The following is a 25,083-nucleotide window of genomic DNA, read 5'->3' on the forward strand; positions in this document are numbered from 1 at the left end:
GGCAAGAGTTTCGCCACGGCCCATTGCAGCGGTGTCCGGCCCAACTTGTCTTGGACATCGACCAGCACAAGTTGACTGAGTTCTTCGTTGACGTCGAAAAATATCTTCACCAAACCGTCGTCGTGGTCTCTCTTGCAAATAATATGTAGAGGTGTCACTTCGCTCTTGTTAGGCATGTTCGGGTCGGCGCCGAGTATCAGCAGCAATTTGGCTTTGTGTTTGACGCCTGAACGCGCGCATTGCAATGCCAAGTGCAACGAAGTATTACCCAACTTGTCTTCCGCGTCTAACTGCAGCGGATGATCGAATATATCGCAGATAAGGCAAAATTTCCTCGCAAAGGAGCCATCGTCATCCTCTTTCTTGCTTACAATGTGCAGAGGGGTCAATCCCTCTTCGTTGACCAAATGAGGATCGGCACCATTTCTTATCAACATTTCAGCCACATTCATGCGGTTATGAATCAAAGCCACGTGCAATGCTGTGTTACCCATGTTGTCTCGCGTATCGATTGGTATTGTTACATATTTGTCTTCGCTAATCTCGTGTAATATTTTCGCCAAGTAGTCATGATAATTGGAATTGCACATATAGCGAATAGGTGTCAGTCCCTGTGCATTGGCTAAATTTAGATCTGCTTCGTGTCTCAGCAGAGTTCGGACCACGTTTTTGTGACCCCGAGCCAGGGCTAAGTGTAGAGGTGTCCGACCAAACTTGTCGAAAACGTTGACAAACACCGTCTGACATAAGTTGCTATTAATCATGTAGAATATATTTATCAAATTATCATCTTGTTTTCTCTGGCAAATAGCGTGCAGAGGAGTCGTTCCCGAAATGTTGGCCCCATTCGGATTGGCGCCATTTATCAGCAGCAATTCGACTATATCTTTTTGTTCTAACAGTAGAGCCCACTGCAGCGGTGGGTCGACGATTATCCGCCCAAGGCAATTGACATTTTGCCTGAACTCGATGAATTTTTTGACGACTTCAATGAGGCCACACCCACAAGCTACATGGAAATGGGTGACTCCAACTTTATCGGTGTAGTTCACGTTGAACTTGTTGTAAATTTTAAATAGCTCACCGACCACTGTATTTCTGTTGGATAACCTGCTTCTAGCCGCACAATGTATTGGTGTGGTACGACACAAAAGTGGCTTGCCGTTTTTATCGACGTCTGGCTGGTCTTCGTAGCCACACATAACCACGAACTTGATGAATTGTTCGCCATAAAGGTTATCGCTTACAGACACCGTGAGAAGCCAATCAATTTCTACCCTTTTGAAAATCTCTCCAAGATTCGGAAGTTGATCCTTCCATTGTCTGAATAAGTCATTTAGTTGTAAGAAAAGTTTAACTCGCTCTTCTTTAACATCATAATTGAAGTTTTCTCGTAAGCTCTTCAATTTTTCCAAGTCCGAGCATTTGTCAAGAGAAACCATGATGAGAAAATAATACTGCAAATTCACTCACAAATACAATCACTTATAATGTTGGGTTTTTAACAATTTTTTCACGAATAACTAATCACTCGCTATGCACTAGCAATATTTCGTAGTTCACGATGCGACTTCGTAACGTACAGTGCTCGATACACACTACAGCCTACAAGCACATGGCGAATGCATTAAAAAAATGAAAGTGACGCAGCCATGTGTCTTGTAAGCATGCGCCGTGTGAAGTTCAACAGCTGGCAACTCGCGAACAGACGCACACAGATTTAGAAAGACTATGCTACAGAGACTAAATGCTACTTGTAATTAGGCTACACTTTCACCTAAATTAGATTAAAAGCAACTGCGACTGATGCGACACCAGTCACCAAATGGTGCGCGCTGACCACAAAAGATGGTCCGCTCCGCGCACTTCTCATTTAAACACACTTAAACACACAGTTATTTTTAATTGTTGTACATTGTGTACAAAATCCTAATAAAAAATGTGTTGAACTGTTTTAGATTTACACATATATATAGGTACTCGCCATCTAGTGATTGGAACTTAAAGTAGTACATATTTGAAGTGATTGAAAAACTGGTTTAATTTTTCGAAACAATTGAATTGTCGCTTTATATTCATTAGAAACGCGCATTTTTAGCATAATTATAATAGAAAACTTAAAAAAAAACAAGCCTCTTAATGTTAATGCATTTTAAAAGACTTTAAATGGTAACTTTTTGATCATTGAACCATTATTAAGGGTCCTCCATACACACTCGGTCGGTAACTATATTCGCGTATTTTGTACCCATTTTTTTCATTTAGTTTACAACCTATGGTCTTGAAATTTTTTGGGAGTGATCATGAAACTAATATAAATGTGCCTATGAAGCTATTTTTTCAGATAATTGAAAAAAAAATTTTTTACAATATTTATATGAAAAAATAGCTTCATAGGCACATTTGTATTAGTTTCATGATCACTCGCAAAACATTTCAAGACCATAGGTTGTAAACTAAATGAAAAAAATGGGTACAAAATACGCGAATATAGTTACCGTCCGAGTGTGTATAGAGGACCCTTAATATTGAAAATGACTACTTCGGTTGTTGAATAATGTACTGTTATTAGTGGCATGTCGTAAGGTACAGTTAATATTACACAATTAATTTTCATCCTATAATACACTATTATTTCTTAAAACATCATTAAAACTGATCTTCTCGGGTGAAAAATTCATCGTCGTAATTTTTCGTAATTCGAATCAAAATTAAAGTATCGAATGTCATCGATGGTGTACCAAAGGTGCCAAGAACGATGAGATACCGCAATCAGCTCCTAATCGTGTGCGTGCACTTCACGGCAAACAACATTGCACCAAACAGATGGTTTGTAACCGAATAAAGTCACGCGGACACAAACGACGAAATATCACACGGACGGCATGCGGCGCGTAATGTACAATGCATATTAATGCGCGCGCACGGGGTCGTGTATATATCCGAAAGGCGTCCAGTTACACAAACACAACGCATAACGAAGCGCAGCATACAGAGAGTGTCGCACACGAATCATCGCGAAGCTTAAACACACATAATTACGTTCGTATAAGCTTGTGCGTGTAAGTGTGTGCGCGTGTGTAGGCGACGATGCACCGCGCAGACGTCACGCCAAAGTATGATATGACAATGTGATTAAATAATGAAGTCGCGTGTGCTCTTGTAAATATTACGAATGTGTATACTATGTATCACGAAGGAAGCCTCGAAACGGACCGAATTAAATTATTTGTCACACTACGGAGGGATGTGACGCTCCGAATAAACTCGCGCATTCCACGCTCTCTGCAGTCTGGCCTCTATCCGCATAACTCGACTCGTAGTTTATAAATTCATAATACGTAAGAGATAATGCGTATATTCGTGGCGATGCAACTATATACGAGGAACTACGAGATGATGCCTTAATTATTCCTTGCAACGTATAACTGCCCTAAAATATTGTTACTTCTGTTGTACGCGTATGCAAAATTTCTCTCTTTCTATATCTATCCCTTGACTCATGCCGACGACCGACTACGGCCTTTTCTGCCCTTCGACGTAGCTCGCGCGCGACTAAGTGCGCTAATACTCATTACGCGAGTTTGCCCGGTAAAAGAGAAATTATTCATATATACCATTATTATACGCGCACTATATAAGGGGGCTGTACTCGCCCATAAACGAATTTCATCGTCTTGCTTTTTCTCCTTCTTCTTCTTGTACGGGCTACTGTGCTTTTTTACTCGTACATTTCACCCTGCTTCAACCCCTGCACTCGCTCTTTCTCTCTTTTTCGTTCGCACGTATTTTATATAATATATATGCTTACGCGCAAAAGTTTGCTCGTTCTTGCTTGGCGCGCGCGCGACATTCTACTTTTTCGGCTCTCGGCAAAAGTTGGGCGAAAAGGTGGCGCGTATTATATACCTATATAAACGCCACCGCCACTCTGATTTAACTCTATATATACACGTATACTTGCCGCCGACGTATATACCTATACGCGGATGATTATATCGTCGAAAGTCGTTGAGGAAAGTTGCGTTTTTCTTTCCTCCTCTTTTTTCATCGTTTTTTTTTGCCGTTGTTGTTGTTGTGACAAGCGCGAGTAATTGATCCATCGCGCGAGTCGTCGTGCCCGACGATCGATGACAGGCGCGGCGCGCGGACGATGAAAAAGAAACAGATTATTCCGATTGATTTGGCCATCGAAGCGGGACGATAAATTTTAATCGATCGCAACGAGCCGTGCTCACGCGCGCGCGTTAAGTTATATCCCCCCTATATATATTGAAATCTGAGATTTATGATTCCCCAAGCTGCGTATAATACATATATATCTATATAATATGGCGCATATTTGAAATATCTGTTTCGACTATGCGCGCACGTTGGTGTATAATCTCATTACTCGTCGCCGCAATGCTTGTGTGTATGCCTATACAGTCTACACCACTCGAGTATATGCATACCATATACACATACACATCCACAAACGGCGTATACAGCTACTTTATGCTAAAACTCGCGATCTTGGATAATTACACGCGATGTGCAGCAGCAGCTCCTTCGATGTATTAAATCTGAGAACGAGCTTATATCCACCTGTCTTTATGCTGCTGTTTGAGGCTTCTATGCCTCTGATGCACCTTATACTAACTTACTACGCCTCCTCCACCTTTTGTGTCTAGCATACACTGCGAGTGTATAGTATACCGCGCCACTTTGACTTAACTGAAACGAGATTAATTATATACCGTAGGATATCGAGAGTTTTTTTATCTCTCTCTCTCTCTCTCTCTCTTTCTGCACCTCTTGTAAAATATTATCTATAATCGATTCTGAGTTTTCGTCAGTTGAATTCGTTCTTTACATTACCGGCATTTTTTGTAACTGTTAATTAATTAGCTAGTTTATCACTACTTAGTCACCGAAGGGGGTAAAAGTATATTGCTGCGTTCATCTTTAGTAAAATTATCGTGATGGTAAATTTTTACATTGTGTCGCTAGATGTCGCGCGAAAATTTTTTTATTCCTACGAATGAGTTGCAACTTAATTTCTATAAATATTGTTGAATAGTAGTAAAAAAATATTTTGTGAACAGCTTTTAAAATTCTTTGCGTACACATTAATTAACAGTATTGTGTTATTTTTCTTCGACACTTTGAAATGATATAGATATACGAGCTAGCTAGTCGATGTAAAATTTCCTCACAAATTGAATGGTCTTTTTTTCGCCCGTACTTTACCTCGTCTGCAACGTACACGGACAAAAACTACCTTACTTTACCGTCTTCGCCCTGAACCCCGGGGACCGCGGAAAAAAATTCATATTCAGGTATCCAAGAGTCTCGTCCAGTTGCATAAAAAATGCGATTCCATGTAAGATTTCAATGGTACTACTCATACGACATACAGACGCAATAGCGAGAGCAACAGACTCGGCGAGTGCAGCATACAAGTATTTCGCATGCGATCTAGAAAAGCTGCACGCGCGTCTCATGTTTTATGCTTTATGCAGTAGCAGCAGCAGCAGCCTAGCGTACGAGGCTACATTAGCTCACTCGTGAGAAAAACCAACATCGTCTTTCCGTAAAGATAATAATTTAATTGAGTAATGTATACCGTGCGTTCGAGCCCGCAAAACTTCCTCCGCGTCTTTTGCTACGTTTCCCCGGTTATATGCGGCATGAGTATGTATGTGTGTGTGCGTGTGTGTGTGAGTTCGCGCACGATTCACTCATAATGCATGTGTGCGAGTGAACGTGCTGTAAACGACTGCGAAAATGTGCGCTACAACTGGATGTGTGAGTGAGTGAGTGAGCCGCGATCGCTGCGAGGATTTTTGCAGTCGGTGAAAACAGGAATCTCCGCGACAGACAGATATAGACACATTTACACTCACACACACACACAAATGCGATATGTAATAGCGTTTGTTCAGTGGCAAAGCCGCAAGAGAAAGTCGCAACGAGCCTCGTACACATATCCGATATGTATGTGTGTGTCTGCTGTTCCTCGAAGAAAAAAAAAAGGCAAAGAAAAAGGACGTGTGTATAATAATACGCGTACAGCTTTTATCGCGCGAACAACGTGAAATTACCCGCGTCGGTGCAGCAGCACTACTATACACTATACACAGCACTATACGCGCGCGGCTTTTAAGTAATGACCGAGTGTGCAGCAGCAGCACTGCCGGCTTTGAAGCTTTTGTAACGCATATAGTATACGGTGTGCGTCCGCGCGCGTACTGCGCATACTGCAAAGACGAGTACCCGCTCGAATCTCTCTCTCTCTCTTTATTATCCTCGCGCCTACGCTTGTTTCGTACTTTTGTTGCAATTCGCTTATACGTGCAGCTGCTTTTTGAGAAGGAAACTTCTTTTGCGCACGTTTGGGGTAGCAGTAGTAGTACAGTCGAGCGGATGAACAAGATAATCTTATCGCTTGCGTAGCCTTTGAATTCTAATAAACGTTCGAGAAAACTCTTGAGCAATGTTGTATAGCTTAATTTTTATTGCCTTCGTTTGAGATCGCGGCAGCAGCCTGCAAAATAATCTTATCTGCGCCTCAACCGAGCCTACGATAATTGGAGTATCTTGAGAATTTTAATTCTGAATCGCGAATCGCTACTTTGAATTATGCACCCGATTAAACATATGCTTAAACTAAACATATTTTGTAAATTTAATCTCGAGGTCAAGAACGATTGTTTAACGCTTTTGTTTTCGTTTCTTTGTTTCAGAATCATTCATCGACCGAGCTCTACTTCTTCTCTCCGCGGTAAAATGGTACCGAGGTAGTGTCGAGCAGCAGCGGTAATTCCTCCGAAGTCGATCCAACTTCGAACGAAGCCCAAAAGAAAAAAACTTCAGCTCGCCGATCTCCCCCTTCGCGACCTCCCGCGCGCGCGTGAGAGAGTGAAGATGTGAGAGAAGCGCGGCCAACCCCTTCCGCCTGCCCGCTACCCGCCTCCCCCGCAGCTGCAGCTGCTTAGCTCGCGTGCGCGCGCCATGAAGCCGCAGAAGAAGGCAGCGATCGGAGGTCGGGCCGCCAAGGCGGCCAGCGCCACCGGGGCTGCCAAGCAGGCGGCCGCCGCTGTGGCTACGGCCCTGGCCACGGCCGCCTCCAGCAAGAAGCAGTCGCAGCGTCGCACGTCCCTGGAGAAGCTCGCAGCGACGGTGCACGAGGCCGCGGCCTCACCGACTCCGGCGGCGCCCCAGATCGGCGGTGGCCAAGCCAGCAATAGCAACAGCGCCAGTAGCAACAGCAGCTCGTCGGCCGCGGCGTCGAAGAAGGCCGGCGCCGACAAACGCTCGAAAAAGTCCGACAACAGCAGCGAGCAGCAGCACCAGCCGCCCGAGAAGAAGATCTACCCGGAGCCGAAGAAGAAGCGCCTGCTCGATCATCAGAGCAACAGAGCTGCAGCTCACGATGTCGGCGGTGAAAAGTCCGTGAACGGCGCGGTGACCGACGTGTCGGTCGTCATTGACCATTACAAATTTGTGGAGGAGCAAAACAGCAACAGCAGCAGTCGAATGTCCTCGTTGCCGGTGAAGAAACGGCTCAAGGAGGAGCACAAGAAGCGCGAGGGCGCCAAGCAGGCCGCCCACGCCAAGTCCTCCGCCCTCGAGCTCGGACACAATCCGAAAATTGCAGCAACTGCCAAAGATAAAGATAATAGTAGCAAGTCGAGCGTCGGTAGCGGCGGTTCCACCGCTTCGAGTGGCTCCGGCAAGGATGAGTCCAAGCAGACGCAGTCGAATCACCACCACCATCAATCGCAACAGCAGCACCAGCAGGCCTCGCACCAGCGCAAAAAGTCCCCGGACAAGGACAAGGAGCTACAGCAAAACAGCCAAGCTCGCAAGACGGCGGTGACAGCTTCCTCGTCCTCGTCCTCGCCCTCGAGAACGAAGAAGGACACGGCGGCGGCTGCGGCGACGACGAGCTCGGGCAAAGCCAAAGCGACGCCGCCGAAGAAAAGCTCGCCGCCGAAAAAGGCCACGGTTACCGCCACGAAGAAGCAGCTGGCTCAGGCGGCCAAGAAGCAGTCGAAAGCCAAACTAGTCAAGTCCGCCGCAGCCGAGGCTCAGCGTAGTCCAGATCACGAAGATGGGGCGACGACGACGGCACCTGCCAACGCGACGAGCAACAGCCAGACGGGCAAGCAGCCGCCGGCTAACAAGAAGAAGCCGTCGCAGGCCTCCAAGAGCAAGAGCAGCGCACCTCCCAAGAAAGCCTACGTGCCGCCTCAGCAGCAGCCGCAAGCGCAGCCACAACCGGCCGAGGATGGCGCCAAAGACAAGGCGGCCGCTACCAAGCCACCGCCAAAAATGCCGCTGAAGTTGGCCAAGAAAGAGGCCCAAGCTCAGGCCAAGAGGGAGCAGCAAGAGAAACAGGCGGCCCTCGCGGCCGCGAAACAGAACGGCTGCGTCGAGAAGGAGAAGACTAGTAGCTCGAAGAAGAAATCCGAGAGCAACGCCGGGGCCGCGAATGCAGCTGCTGCCGAGGCCAAAAAGCCATCTTCCAAAGAGGAAAACGGATCGGTTCTCGCCGACAGCATCAAGAAGGAGATCATCGACGAGAGCATCGAGCGAGTGGTCAACAACAAGACATCCACGCCACCGGCTAAATCAAAATCCGCCACTGCCAAGAAAGCGCCCAAGAAGCCGACCAAGAAGCAACTGCAACAGCAACAGCAACAACAACAGCAACAACACCAGCAGCAGCAGCAGGAAATCGAGGCGGAAGCCGCGAAATCGGACGAGCCCGACGTCAAAGTCAAGCCGAAGGTCGAGGCTGCGTCGAACGGCGCCGATAACAACAGTACTGCGCGCGGCTCGTCGGACGACAGTCCCGAGGACGACGACGAGAACGACGAGGACTACTCGACCAGTCGTAGGCGCAGCAGCCGAGCCACCACCAACGCCGCCAGCACCAGTAGCAGCAACAACGCGGCGTCGAGGAAGCGCGAGCGCACCCCCTCGGAGGAGCGCGTCGTGACCAATCGCATGAAGCTCTTCGGCTTCTGGACCGGGCCCAAGCGGCACAGGGTCGCCTCGCTCAACGCCCTGGCCAAGGTGCACTGCCTCTACGAGAACGAGAACGGCGGCGTCTACCTCGGCGGCTTCTGCAAGCCCAAGCCCGAGAAGGACGCCAACAAGGAAGACGGCAAAAAGGACGCAAAAGACTCGAAGGATTCAAAGTCCGCGAAAAAGTGCAAGGAGGAGAGCGAGGACGCCAAGGAAGCCAAGGAAACCAAGGACGCGAAGGACGCGAAGGAAACGAAAGATTTGAAAGAGAGCAAGGAGAAGGAGCCGCCGACGAAGAAGGATAATAAAAAGTCGTCGGCGGCGAGCGAGGCGGCTGCTTCCAAGAGAAAAACGCCGCGCCACGCATCCTCCTCGAATTCTCGGGGCAAAAATTACGACGCCTACGACGGCGCTTCATCCTCGTCGGAGGACGAGATCGAGCGTCAGCGTCGCGAGCGCGAGAGAGAGCGCAAGAGGCGCGACAGGGAGAGAGCCCGCGAGCGCAAGCTCGCCAAGGCCGAGGAGGAGCAGCAGCGACGCCAAGCCAAGCAGGAAAAGAAGAGCGAGGAGGACGACGACAACGACGCCGAGTCCGAGTCCGAAGAGGAGGACAACAGAGGCAGAAGAGTTGCCAACTCGTCGCGCAAATCGAAACAGTCGTCGTCCAGCAAGTCGCGTCGCAAGCAAAAAGCCGAAGTCATGGACTTGAAGGACATGGTCGTGTGCAAGCGCATGGCCAGCCTGAACGCGTCGGCGATATTAGCCGCGTCCTACTCGGACGAGCACAAGCACAAGATATGCGGCTCGACCAGCGAATCGTCGACTAGCGGCGGCGAGTCCGACTGCGAGTTCGTCAAGCGCAAGCGCCAGAGCGACTCCGAGGTCGAGCGCAACAAGAAGCAGAAGCCGAGCGCCGGCGGCGGTGGCAGCAGCGACGTCGAGGACCTCGTCAAGCCCTCCAAGAAGGTCGTGATCGTCAATCAGGACACCGACGTCACTATTACCGGTAAGCATCGCCTAAACTATAGTCAATAGAGAGATAGAGAGAGCTTTATTTTGACAATCGCACGTGTCGAACTTCGTGGAGTCGATCGATATACGTGTTCACGTCCGTCCAAAGCGGTCGGTCGATAAGTCCATCTGGATTACATTGAGAGCTCAAACGCTCTCGACGTTCTCTCGTCGCCGCTTATTTTTAATGCGACGTTAACTTCAAGCTTGAATTACACGTCACACGAAGCTCTCTCTCTCTCTCTCTCTCCCTGTGCGGCACCCCACCGCCGCTGTAATGAACTTTTCATTGATTATGTTTTCTATTTGCACCCCTTAAAAAGGTGTCTATGTCAATCAAACGAGATCGACGCACCACGAGGGATTCTGCAGTATCGCCGGCATGCAGTACAGAATCAGCTCGACCAATCACACGCAGACTACGGCCGTGGCCACCGAGCTTCACGATCAGGTTCGTGTGTAATTTGATTTTCGCTTGATTTGGGAAAACCGATGAGAACAATCGGATCAACGCCTCGCGTATACGCTTAATTAATCGACATTCTTCTCTCTCGAGCAAGTATATCGAGCAGATAGAACTCGTTTTACACTCAGACGCAGCTGATTAGCGCATTAACGATGAAATTTATACCGATGAAGTTTTTTTAAAAAGCAAATGTACGAATGAATTGATTGATATCGTTTTTTTTTATTTGCTTAATTTTCATAAGAAAAAGCCTTCACAAATTTTGAAAAATATTCATTCGATAACTTGGTTAATGTTCGACCGATACCACTTGACAATTAATAGATCGTCCGCGATGAATTTTATTTACAAAAATAATTCAATTAAATACATATCGCGTTTTTACGCTGTCTGAAAATTTGATGGAGAGCCCTGCTGGTTCCTAAAAGCGTTTTCTAGTTCCCATTAATGAAACAAACATAACGACATTCGCGCGCGAAAACGCGAGAGCGAATCGCGCCCTAATTTCCGGTCGCTGTCATTGTTGTTGTTTTTGTTTTTCATAATCGGCTTAGAAGGAGCAGCCGTGCAAGTCCTACACTCCGCTTGGCGCGCTCTCGTCGATGCAGCCGCCAGGTGCGCAGGGCCAGCATCCGAACATGTCACCGAGGCGACACTCGGCTTTTTCAGCGCCGCATCAGCATGGTGAGTTATTAATTCTCGCTCTCTGTCTCTTTTTTTTTATACACATTTACTTCTATACAACATGCCTTTTTTGCTCCAACGATTTTTCAATTCTTCTCCCGAATACGAGCAACATATAATAATGTGTTCTCGCGAGTCCATAACCCGAAATAGGAAGGCTACTTTGTTTTCGTAAGCATTATATACATTCATCGTCTCTCTCTTTTTTTTCAACTTCGCTAATGCATAAAAAAGAGATCATCAGTCTGCAGCGAGGCAGAGTGAGAACCAGCGCCCGAGAGTGGTGGTGGTGGTGGGGGCAGGCAAAGGCGATGATAGCAGTTAAAAAGACGCTCGGCTGCGCATTAAACGACTAAACTCCACTCTCGGGGCACTCTGCGCGCGCGGGACAAGGTTTTAGGTTGAAAAAACAAGCGTTTACATAAATTTGAATAGCTTTGCATCGAGATGATTCATTTATCCTGGCTATACACGAGCGACGCGTCGCGTATATTTGTGCATTACACACGTATACGAAATGAGCTATTTTTTCGCGCTCGTTCTCCGTGTATATGATACACGCTTGCCATGTGCAATTTCGAGGATTTCAATTTTAAGCGCGAGACGCGCGCGCGCGGGGGCTTTATGCATCAGTCGCGTTGCTCCACATATTTATGGATCGTCCGAAATAATCTCAACGAATTGCTGCGTGGAACGAAAGTTGGATACGATTCATCATCGCTCGACTGATATAGCTGACAAGCCAATTAAGAGTATCTCGAAATAATAGTTTTCATGACTTTAACTTTATTTAAAAAAATAATAACGAACTATCATGAAAAAACAATTGCGAGGCAAAGACATTTATCAAAAATCATGATGAAATGTTTTTGAATGTATTGAATTCGAATTTTCACAAGTTCAAAGTAATTTTGAAAAAAAATTAATTATAGGCTTCTGTTCGGAAATCTGAAACGTCTGTCTATAATTACATTCATAAACTCAAAACTGAATGAACTGACTAGTACGACTGAACTTAAGTATGCTGGTACCAAGATATGCTAATGATTTCACACCGTAGTCGGCTCACATATAGAAATTAAGTAAAAAATCAAGGTTAAATTTCATGTGGCTGCTTTGCGGCCCCACGGGACGTTATTCACGCAGCATCGATGACACGTATTCATATATCATACATAACACAGTATGACCAGCTGTTCATAGCAGAGTCGCGACTCGTGGCAGCTATGTGTAATTTCACGACTCTTCATTTCACGACGCTACATCAGTCCAACGTAGAGCGCTAGTCAGTACACGCCGCAACGCCAGAGTGTAAGGAGACAAAACACGCATCGTCAGTGGAAGTGATTCTTGTGGAAAAAGTTAATATCTTGAACAATAATTTACTGTGTCTCTGTGTGATCGCGCGAGTGTCGCGGTAGCCTGCAACATGGAATGCTTGTCAAAATTAAAAATTTTGCTGGAAAATGTCAATTGGGAGATGGATATAGAACGACTCAAATTTCTCGATCAACTCGAACCTTTAATAAAAGATTGGAAGGATCCTCTTCCGAATCTCCGAGACATTTTTCCGGTGGAACAAATTGAGCGTCTTATTTTTGATTCCATTGTTGAAATTCCTTACCACCCGTTGTTTATAAGTAATCAAGGAATACGATTCATCGAGTTCGTGGCTCTGTGTGGCTACAAAGACGATCCCAAAATTGATGTGGACGGCAAGCCACTGTTGCATCACACCACGCCAATACATCGTTTCTATAGAAGCCGATTCTCTCACACGGCCACGGCGGTCAGTGATATTTTTAAAATATACGATAAGCAAAATTATACCAGCGAATTAGGTATTACACATTTTCATGTGGCCTGCACGTTAGGGCTTACGAAAATTGTTCAGCAATTTCTCGAAGATGGGCAGGACCCCAATTACCTTGTATCAAAAACAGGCGATTCGCCGCTACACTTGGCTCTGCAGGACGGACACGACGAGGTGGCCGAATTGCTGCTGAGAAGAGGCGCCAGTCCAAATTTAGCCAACTCTGAGAGATGGACTCCTCTTCACATTATTTGTGATCGATACAATGGTGTTGACTTGGCGAAGTTGTTATTCGAGATTGGCGACGAGAAACATCAGCCGGTGCAGGTCGATGCCCGGACAAACAAGGGCCTCACACCACTGCTCTTGTTATGTCACTTTAGCGACGACAAAAAGTTGATCGAATTCCTGTTGAGACGCGGGGCTTGCCCGAATGCGACCAACGAGGGTGGATCGACTCCTCTGCACATCATGTGCCAGAGACAACCCGGTGATAACTTGCTGGAGTTTTTTTTCAAAGTCAACGAAGAAAAACATCAGACGTTGCAGATCGACGCCAAGGACAATGAAGGTAACACACCATTACATGTGGCACTCTCCTACCGTAAGAAGGCGACAATCGAATCGTTGCTGAGAATGGGAGCAGACCCGAATTCAGCCAATGCGAAGGGATTGACGCCTCTGCATATTATTTGCCAGAGAGATTATCATGGCGAAGACGACTTGTTGGAGATACTTTTTAAAGCCAATCAGCCGGTGCTGGTCGACGCCGTGGACAAGTTGGGCCGGACTCCGCTTCAACTAGCCGTGGCGAATCTTTTGCCCGGTATGGTCAATTTACTCTTGGATCACGGGGCTGATATATCTAGCTTCGTTTTTCCCTCCGGGAGTTACTTTGGCGAGGTAATGAAAAGGCAGCGCGATAAGTGCGGTGAAAATACGTTCAGTTTTATGTTAAAACTAACGCACGAAGCACTCGCCGTTGTCGATAGTCTTGAGAAAAGGGGATACGAACTGGACAGAAGCGACGCGCTGACAGTTATGAAATTTTTTACCAAACGAGAATCGTTCAGGAAGTTTGTGAATATTGACGGAACTCCGTTTGTGAAATTTGGTTCGAGAAAGTCGTTCAAACGCCTGCTCGAGTTACGATCCGAAGAGGCGGCTAAACTAATCTTACATTCGGACAAATACAGTTGGTGGCGCTCGAACATATTGTCGCACAGTATCTACGTAGAGTCTTTTTTTTATCATATATGCGAGAAAATTTCGAGGAGATTTTTCCGGGACTGGGCACTGGATTGTTTCTATGAGTTGATACACGAAAGGCTGCCGATTCTCTGCTGCGAAAAGATAATAGACAATTTAAATAACGAAGATTTATACAATATTTGCTTGGCGGCTACAGGCCAAAACTCGTGAAGGCGATAAATATTATTTCCAGTATACCTTTCATGTCTTGTGTTAGTAAATTGTGCAGATTTAACATATCATTTATATGAATAAATTGAAGAAAATAATTTGTAATTATCGATTTGTTTGAATTCTAATTTTAGTTTTTTTTCTTTATCACTAAACACTATACATTGTACTATTATAGTAATTAATTTGTATAACCACCCATTTTCCCAAATCTATTTCCCCGAACACCATTATCCCGAATGAAAAATTCCCCGAAGTCGCATTTCTCGATGGCATTTCCCCGACTATACATTTCCCTGAATGTATAATTTCTCGAACATTCGCCATCGTCCGATATTTAAATATATTACAATTAAAATAGACACTTTTACAAGTTGCTACTGTATCGCGCAACTCTTCTCGAAAGAAAGACGCGAGTCGGCGACGCCACTGGTGCACATGATGCCTCTATCAACGACTCTCGTTGCGCATAAAGTACAGAGAGATGAGCTACTGCTCTACGCGTGCGTACATGCATACACGTACGAACGTGCATACGCTACACGGCTGCCGTATATGCGGTCGGCTCTCGTGACTGGCAGCGGGTCTCTCGACAAAAAGAAGAGAAAAAAAAAAGAAAAGAAAGAAGAAGGGAAAGGACAGGACAAAAAAAGGAACGGATGATTGCGGGAGAAAAGAGGCGTATTACGTACACAAAACGTCGTCGGGTCTTTTCCGCGATTCCACTCCACAAGCCCTGAGGGGGGTTCGACGGAGAAGGGAGGACAGAAAAGCTTTTACTATTACCAGTAATGCCGCAGCAGTGCACTAGCAGCTACCTACTACTACTTCTACTACTACTCCACCTGCCTGCACTGCACTCCTATGCTGCTGCTGCTGCTGCTGTAGCTGCACCCACTGGCCCCGAAGGGACGTGTAGCGTGAATGATGATAATCGCGGACAGATGAAACGTCGTCTCTCGCTCCTTTCCTCTCTATCTCTCTCTTTTTCTATTCCAAGCTATTCGTTGTTTTTTTTTCTCTCTCTTTCAACTCGTACACGCGTAACATGGCCTATCGCTACAGTAGTGGTATAATAATATGGGCGTTTGATTATCGTACAGCTCGCCCGCCGCACCTTGCGTTATACATGTACTACACGTATGCGTATGAAAGTAAGCGAGCTTTCACCGCAAGCGCAAAAACAATCATGTACAGATCGATTTTCCTTATCTATTTATGTGCAATATTTTTTCCTTTTTAATTTTTTCATTACCAGAGGAGTCGGCATCGGACGTCAAAAATAATAACGATTTCATCGTGCGCGCGCATATTATTTATCGCATAAATAGCTCTCGTTGCGGCTCGTCGTCGGTGATAAAATTTCACGAAGCAGAGAGCAGCGCGCGCGTTATCACGGCAGATGTTGCGCAACGAGAGATTCGTCAACTCTCTCTCTCTCTCTCTCTCTATCGTTATGACGAAGTTCGCGTGCGAGCTTTCACTCTCGCTCCGCATGCACACACACAGCACACAGCACACAGCACGCAGCAAATGCATCGTAAAACTCGCGCTATATATCTGTATTACGGTGCGCTCGGCAATAAACACGTACGTAGTACAACGAACGGACGGACGGACGCTCGGCGGCATGTGCACTGCGCAATACCTTTTTTTTGTAACGAAATAAAAATAAACGGGACAAAATTGAAGTATCCGACGTCGTCGTCGTGGCAGCTTTTGTTTTTGTCCTTCTCTCTCGCTCTCGTCCGCAACGAATCGAGCGTGTGTGTATATTGCCCTCGCCGCTCGTTCGCAGCTTCGACCGTTCGATCGTTATTAGACACACGTCGTTTCTCTTCTTCTTCTCTTTTTTTTTATTTTATCTATCTATTGTTTAGAATGTGTTAATTAGAACTAAACGTAATGCGTATAAGGGGAATCCTTGTCTCCGCACAGCATTAGTTCGCAGCGATACAATGGGCAGTAAAAACCTATATCGACGTTTTTCTGACGGTGTATACACGCTATCGAAGGCTGACCCAATATCGTGACTTATGTAACGTCAATTTATGTTATTCTTCATTTTTTTTCTCTCTCCAGTCAAGGCTCGATCCACTTATTCACTTAAATTAAGCTTTAAAACGCATTTAGAAACAATCAAGCATAAGCCAATCGAGAAAAGCTCTTATTCGTATTATGTTTGCTGTAAATAAACCAGCTTATTATCCTCGTTAGAAATCACACGATATAACCATGTTGTGTCGGTGCTTGGCCGCAGCCAACGGTCTCTAATGCGCGTATCGCCAAGAGATCGAGATATTTACGATAATCGACGAGTCGATGCTAAAGCTGCTCTACGGAGCTATACAGTGCGTCGTGCAACTGTACAGCGGCAATGTATCACGATAAGTCTATATAAAGGATGAGCCGTGCAGTTACTTTGGCTATGTTCGGCGCGATGGCGCGGCGTCGGCGGCGTTTAAGCTTTTTCTTTCTCGTGCACACGAGGCATGAGCAGCTTTTCTCGACCCGCAGAGCTTGCATATAACCAATTTGTTCTGATATAAAGCTCCCTTTTGCTGTGCGTTTTTATTACTTGATATTCTAATAAATGGATGTATAAAATTATATGTGTGTGTGCGCTGCGCGTGTGGGTGGTCGGTTTGGGCTAGTCAAAAAAAAAGTAGGACACGTTCTCTGCGGCAGTGTATAGAAGCCAGGGTCTGCACACAGAAGCAGCGCGCGGCAACAGTAATATCCTCTAAAACGCGTGCCATTCCCTTGAAAGAGGAGTACATATACAAAGAGTGAAAAAAGTAAGGTGAGCTGCACAAGCGCAGGAGAGTGAGAGAAAAAATCTGTATATAAAAGAGCAAAGAGAGAAATTGCGTGGGTGGGAGCTCGAGAGAGAGACACGATTTCAAAAGATATTATAACGCAGTTGCAGGGCGGTGTATATATACGGCTTTATTTATTTACTCGCTTTTCGTCTTACGTTTACGAGCGGATACATTATAAGGCGCACCGTGTAACGCCTTTTTTCACACTTTAGACGTAGTTTCTCTCTCTCGTCGTTTCTTCTTTTTCCTCCTATTTCCTTCTTTTCTTACTCGGCGAGCTAGCTAGCGACTGAACTCGCTGACAGATTGGCAATCTGTTGTTGCTTTTTCCAGTACTTCGAATGTGCAGTTTCTCCCTCTCTATATCTCTCTTCGCTCGAGCTCGGTCGCGGCGCACAATTTTCAATCTCTAGGATTTGCTCGCTCGCTCGCGACTGTACACGTTATACACATACGCGCGAGACGAGCGTCTGATAAACCGTCACGTCTCATCGGTCTCGTGGAACTTACTTTTTGTTGCTCGCAGCAGAAGCTGCAGCTCTTGCGTCTGCTTTTATTTTTATATGTAATATTATAAGAGACGACGCACGCGTGCAGTCGGCGTTGGCGGCAGTGTCTGCATGCCTCGAGGGCTTTTCCTCGCGCGCGCAATCCGTATTACGTAGGGAATATACATCTGTACAGAAATCAAATAAAATCTCTCGACGACGGCGAGGACGGCGCGTGTATATGCCGCGACACATACGCACGCGTAGGTGTAAAATAAATTTCATGGAAAATGGAATTATGAGCCGAGCAAAGTGGGGCGCGTGCGCGTATAAAGTCGAAGGACGTGTATTACGTATTTGAAATTGCAAATTTTACCCTGGGCGCGCTCTTTTTCTCTCTCTCAAAAGCTCATGCAACTCGAGCTATTCGTAATAATATGTATAAAAGAGCAATTTTTTCAGCTCTCGGAGTTGACTTCTTATTTTTTTCCTCTTATAGTCGCGTCTAGTCGATCGAACGTGTATGAGTTACAAAAATGTTTAAATCGCAGGTGTCGACCGTTAGGCAAATTCACACTCTACAGAATGATCGGTAAAAGCTCTCCAACGAAGTTAATTGTACAATTGGTTGCGTAATTCGTCGTTGCATTGGGGTTCGTATTACTGTATAAAACTGCATGCGAATCGACGACGTCGCGAAACACTTTTACAGGTAGCTGCATGATACAAGAAAACATCGACTCGCCACGTGTCCTCTTCTTATCTTTTATTCGCAGTGGTCGATTCAAGATGTGTTTCCTATCGACGAGACGCATAGTTCGCGGCGAGCGTTCGCGCAAAAAACTGCAAGTTCACGATCTTGCAACTGTTAGATATATTATTATGCTCAACGTAAGCATCATCAGCATCGTCATCATCACGCCTTGCTCGAATGATCCATTGTGCGCGTATGCTGCCACGCGGTACACTGTGCGAGCTTAAAGCTTCTGTACGATAGATTTTGCGCAAAAATGTTTCAAAACGGAGGAAAGCAAAAAAAAACAATGAAGGGAAATAGATAAAACTCCGCCCGAGCGAGTAGCTTTTAAATCCAAATACATCTCGAGACTAGCGGATCTTTATCTCCGCAACGAGTCGGATCGATTCTCGTCATCGACGTTTCGGCCGTATACACACATTAAATATCATAGATACGTATGCAATCTTAGCTCGCGAATCGTTTGTGCGCCGTATAACGATATGTAGCCAACTAATTACAAGCGAGATACTCGTCGATTGTTACTGCGAGCTATTTTAATGGCTCGCGCGACTGCCACTGTTCGTTTTTTCCGTCTCTATATGCGATATCTCGCGTTGTTTAAACCATCGATATAAAGCTCGATTTTCATGCCGTATATGCATGACATTGATAGTAGGAACATTGTCGCGATTCCATACACACCGAGTCCGCAATGTCGTTGTATGCGAGCACAATAGCCGATTAGGCCGTCTTTCAGCGCATAACGCGCGGATGATCGAACCTCTTCCAAGAACACGCCAAGCTCGACACGCCTCTTTATCTATATAGACGCGTCTTTTTATATTGCGTTATTACGTTACGTAGTTACGATGCTTCGAGTCCATTAATGTGTCCAAAAGTCGGGGAAAAAACGAGTGATTTAACATCGAAGGATGGACTGGATGTCATACAGTCGCTAAATTATCAGTGCGTATATAAGCGAGGAATAACCCGAAGCTCTAGTACGACGTTTGCAAATATAAAATACCAGATTCATCGATGTTTTAACCTTGCAACGATTCTATCGAGCCAAAAAAACAGCAGCAGCATTGCAGCAGGGCATTCGAGTCGTCGTCGACGCTCGTGCATGCCTGCACAAAGTCCAACGCGCAGATGTACATGCACTATATATTTTTGAGTCCGGTGCTGGTGCGCTGGATGTACACAAACTATATTGGCGCATTACGACGACAGAAAAATTCGCAGACGCACACGGACGGAAAGAGCGAGAAATGCAACGCCTGCAGACCGAGCGCTGCTGCCTCATGCTGCTCTTTGGCTCTCTTTTCCTTGTTGCTCCGCTTTGCTTTAGCTGCCTCGTGCCTTGGTATATAACTATATATGCGAATACAGCTCGGAGTTTCTCGCTCTTTCTGTCCCATTGCGAATCGTGCTGCACACGAACATTGGCCGGCTCGGCTCGGCTCGACTCGCGTGGAGAGCCCCGAGTCGGCGCAGAAGACGACGTGTGCTGCTGCTCGCCGGGGCTCTCTTGGGTAGTAGTAGCTTTCCTCTCCTGCTGCGTGTGAGCTGCTGCTCGTGTCTGTCGGTCTGTTTGTGTGTGCACACACAGACACCCATATATACTCGCGCGCATTCGTGATCGTTGTTCGTGCGTTAGAGGTAGTATACGTGCCCGAGCCTTCGCATGTATGTATGTGTGTATAAAGTCGGAGCTCGCCTCTTCTCTCTCCGTGTCTGTATGTATGCGTGCGTATGGATGCCCCCTTCTTTTTCGCTCGCAAAAGTGTATAATATACGCCGTAGAAGCAGCAGCAGCAGCCGCCGCCGCTGCTAGAGAGAGACGGAGACAGCAGAGCTGACACACAACTGCGTATCGCCCGAGAGAACGTAGTAGTAGTACACTACGGCGTATTAGCACTGCAAAACGTGTGCTCCGAAAAGCAACCACTACCAGCGACACTGTTCCGATGCGCTTTGCGCAACCGACAACGACAACGTGCAAGTTGCGTATAGATCATTCGTTAAGTGAATCGTGAGTTATAAAAACGTTAAGGAAAAACTTGAAGTATAAATCGAGTAATAGACGCTTTGCGTTGTTCTGCCGGACGTACAAAGGTCGCGCACGCACTCTCTCCGATAACAGTGTTGCGGCGCGATTTATTTCGGTATATACCGGTGGCAAACAAAGCGATTTTCGACAATTTTAAAGACTGTGCTGTGAGTTGGCAGTGCTGTGCAAGAATAAGATATTTGCCGTGTGCAACGAGTGAATCTGTCGTGTGTTGCAGTGTCTCTCGCTGCAGCAGCTGCAGCCAGGTGTTGCGCGCGCCTACCTTCGTGTTTTTGCGTGTGCTGCTGCTATATAATATTGCTAAAGCCGCGCTCGAGGAGCAGCGGCTTCTGCGGCCGGCTTTTCAACCTTCCTCCACGCACGCGTTGTACAATAAACTCAGCTGCTATTACCGCTGTGCAGCGTGTATCGCATGTAGCTGTCGTTGTTGACAACCACGAAAAAGTGTAGATAACTTTGTTGACGAGCGTGAGTATACGTGAAAAATTGCGTCACTTTATACGAAAGCTGCTTTGCGAATCTTTGCACGCGTACACACACACACAAGCGCATACATTTAGACACATACGTATACGAGACACACGCGCGCGCGAGCGCCATGAGGGAGGAAAAGGCTATAGAGTGCGGCGAATCTTCTCGAGCGTCGTCGTTTTACGCGCTTGCGACGTATGCGCTGCAATTAGTCAGCCGGCGCTGTCTTTAATATGTCACGTAGGCGGTAGCGTTAACGCGCTTCGTCGCAAATGTTTGCTCTACATCATAGCCTGAAAATACGGGTCGTCGTCAAAAACAACGATCATACCTCGTGTCGATCGCGCGTTAATACGTGCATAATATTATAGAACGTAACGTGCGCACGCCGTACATGCGTGCATCGTCCATAAGTATTATCAGCCGCGGATTTATGCCGCGCTGCTGCTGCTGCTCTATGCAGCAGAGCGTTTGTTTTTCCTCGACTATTATTATGCACGAGAGCCACGTTATCGCGAGCGAGGGTGACTTCACTGCATGCGCTCGTGTCGGCAACAGGCTAAAATTAGACTCGCGATCGCTTATGTGCGTTTCGTTTTTCTTTTTTTTTTTTCCCCCACTTCGACCGATCGATTGTTCGGTTTCTTCTGGCGTCTTAGCGCCTTTTAATTTACTGGAGGCTCGACGACGAGGAGGAGTGCAGTTTCTCGCACTTACCCCGTTGACGAGCGCGCTTTAATGTATATATTCGGTAATTAGGTCAATCGTTTATAAAGATGCTCCGTGCGTGGCTCGGCACACCGATGCTGGCGTTCCGATGATGCTTAGAGTCGAATAGCTGCTACGTGAGATGAATACGTATAATGCATTCTCGGCGGTGTCTAATCGTGGTCGTCTTTTCGCGTCACTCTGATTCATTTTTACGGCACTGACGACGGCGTTCGAAACGTTGAGAAAAATAATAAGGATCGTCTCTTCTCTATTGAACGAGAAAGCTCGTAAAATTTACAAAATTACATTTTCTTACTTCTTTTATAAAGATATCAAAATTATTAACGAAGACATTTGTCTTTGCGGTTATCCAATCACCAGTTAAGAAAATATATCATATCGTTTATGAAATTTCAAGTCTTCTACCTAAATATCAGAAAATCAACATTTGGCTCTTTTCAATCCTTTTAAATAATAATCAATATCGAGTTTTTAAAAGCTACGCGATCGAAAAGAAGAAGAAGCGAAAAAATAATTGAAAATCTCGTCGCGACCAGCACGCATTAGCCGTGCTTGAAACGAAGGACACACAGCGGGCAGGAAGTGATTTCATTAAGTTCGCCAACGCGCGCATACAAATGCGCAACATCGCGACACACGCGCATGTAGACGAACATGCATAGCGCATTTAAACATGCATTCTCGAGATACACATATTTATTGGCGTTTCAATCGTGCACAATGCAAAAAGATATTCGCCTATGTAATGTAGAAATAATATAATAATCGATTTGAAACGGCGCGTGTTGTTGAGCTACCGAAAGAGCCTGCGGGAATTACGATCGGGTAAAAACCCATATGAGCGGTGGGTTCGTTCGCGCGCTATACGCACCCGATCTCGAGTCGCGATGTGTGTGGCTGTGTCTGTGAGCACGTATACACGGAAAAACTTTTGACCATGTTTCAGGCTCGAATACATAGAGATACATTCACGCTCTGAGTCGAGCACAATTCATGCTCAGTCCCGAGCGCGAAACGCCCTCGAGTTCTGTCGAGTGCGTATTATGACCGACGCTGAGCAGGATGTTACCCTTAACTCAATCTGGAAAGATATTCGCGCTCGAAGTCGATCACAGTTCATGCTCAGACCCGAGCACGAAATGCTCTCGGGTTCTGCCGATGCGAGCGAATTAATCCTGAATCATGAATTTGAAAGATTAATGTGTCTATATGCGTAACGCAGCACACAGAGTTAGCATGACAGAACATAGGGGAAATATGTTGGATTCTTAATATCTTTTGAAAATGGTTGAAAACACCCATTTATAATTATATCATTCGAAAGCGAATAAGATTTCCTATAACATCTATAATCTTTTCATTTAATAAACTATCATTGGTTAAAATTTCACTTCCATCTAAATTTTTTTTCATTTTCGCTACAGCCTGCTGAAGGGGGCTTAATATACTGTGTTTTATATTTGCATTGATTTATTTTAAAAAACAGTTTGTAAAACCAAAATGACAGTCATTACATAGTAATTCACTTGACTATAATACTTAATTCATTGTCAAATTGACCAAGTATTACATTGTGGACGGATGTTGCGAGAGTCACCACCCCATATAAATTTCTTATATTCAATATTTATTCATTTTTGTTAAATCTATTCAATAATTGTGACTGAGTGGCTCAAGACTGAGCGTAAATCGTATTCACCGCAACACTGAAACAAACTCAGCCGAACTCGAGCGTGATTTACGCTCAGCCTCGAGCGTCAATCGCGCTCAGTGCTGATGACGAAACGAGCTCAGCCGAACTCGAGCGTGATACATGCTCGAGCTCGAGCGTGAATCGCACTCAGTGCTGGTTATGAAACGAGCTCAGTAGAACTCGAGTGTGATTCGTTTTCAGCATTCGAGCGTAAAACATGGTCAAAAGTTTTTCCGTGTAGGGCACGATATATAATGTACAAAAACACGCACGTGCCGCGCTTGGATGTACTATAAGGTGGTGTGGGCTATATTCTTTTCTATGTATACGTTCGAAGAACCGAAGCACCGTAAACGAGTCAACCTTCGATTTTTTGGAGGAGTTGGTTGGAGCGAGACAGGGTTTTCCTGTATTTTGATTCTTGTATAGCATCTAAAAACCTTGCGAACTATAGTTACGAGGGAAAAACCTAAAACTGCATCTGTGCATCGGATAAATATATTTTAGTAGTATTTTTTTAAACGTACCTAATACCTGCTAAGGAAATGGATCTAATTACGTTACTCGGGGGTTTTGGGAACCACAGAACTCGATTATCGCTGCGAAATTTCATCCGCAGGTGCCACGCTCGAGCCTTTTTCCTTGCAACTGTGTGCGCTCTGGCGCTGTAGTTGTTTCGAGTCCGAACAACGTGAAAAAAATCGATACAGCGCGCGGGAGCACAAAGAAACTTATACAGATATTTTATTGAGCTTTGCAGTGTATTATTGTGCCGAAAGCCGCAAGATAACGACTTATTTTTCCTCCTTTTTTCGCTCGCTGGCTCGAAACGCGTGACTAAGCGGGAATTAACGTACTTGCCAATATCGCGGCCGGGATTGTTATTCTTTTTTTTCCCTCTCTCTGTCTTTGTCTCACTCGCCTCAACTTTTCTACGGCTACGTGATCAATTGTTTTTCGCGATTTCAACGATTGTCGTAAACAACGAGTTGAGCGCGCCTTGGCCTCGAGGCATCGATGCGCAGCATGGAAACGATCATCGACACCTTCTCGAATGGATATCGAAAAAAAATTCCAGGTGCGGATCGAAGTCAAAATTGCTTTGCTAAAAAGCTCGAATTTAAATTTTTGTAATAGTACGGCTCGCGCGTATTGCGCGGAAAAAACAAATATTTTTGGAATGTCAATTTAATTTGTACGGTTTGAACGATTTGCACTTCGCGCCCAACAATCGGCAACCTTTTGTCGATACGTTTCCCCCTTTTAGCGAGTAATGAACTATTCGCAAAAGGATGGATTTTCTCTCGAAACTCGATGAATAAAAAATTCGTAACTCAAATAACGGAGTCAATGGCCTGAAGCTTTTAAATTTGAACTAAATTTCATCGTCGAAGCTATATAGACGCGCGCGTCGTGTTCGTAGGGTCAATTGCTTCGGTGTCAGCTAAAATCTTATTTGAAAATCTGCCGCATATTGTTTCTCTCTCGCACTACTGCGCAGTAGTACGCAGGGCACGGATCGTTATTCTCTTTCTATACCTCTCTTGCTCTTGCGCGGCCCATAACGAGAAACGCGATACAAATGTCACTCGAGCGAGCGCCAATATTCCTCGCGTACTTATGGCCCAATGATTTCTCACGCTTATTCGA

The 25,083-nt window shown here is 45.7% G+C and overlaps 1 protein-coding gene across 3 annotated transcripts in view; it reads left to right on the top strand.

Moving 5' to 3' along the window:
* The window catches only part of LOC106654444, a 132,351-nt gene that overhangs the window by 6,538 nt on the left and 100,730 nt on the right, over nt 1-25,083 (top strand). For all 3 annotated transcript variants that reach the window (XM_014374329.2, XM_014374332.2, XM_014374330.2), the window contains exons 2-4: nt 6,729-10,024; nt 10,353-10,480; nt 11,050-11,179. In XM_014374329.2, the coding sequence (XP_014229815.1) occupies nt 6,997-10,024; nt 10,353-10,480; nt 11,050-11,179 (3,286 nt within the window). In that variant the 5' untranslated portion in view covers nt 6,729-6,996. The remainder of the gene's footprint in view (nt 1-6,728; nt 10,025-10,352; nt 10,481-11,049; nt 11,180-25,083) is intronic.

This window comes from Trichogramma pretiosum, unplaced genomic scaffold, assembly GCF_000599845.2.
Source record: "Trichogramma pretiosum strain Unisexual culture from Peru unplaced genomic scaffold, Tpre_2.0 scaffold47, whole genome shotgun sequence".
Lineage (NCBI taxonomy): Eukaryota > Metazoa > Arthropoda > Insecta > Hymenoptera > Trichogrammatidae > Trichogramma > Trichogramma pretiosum.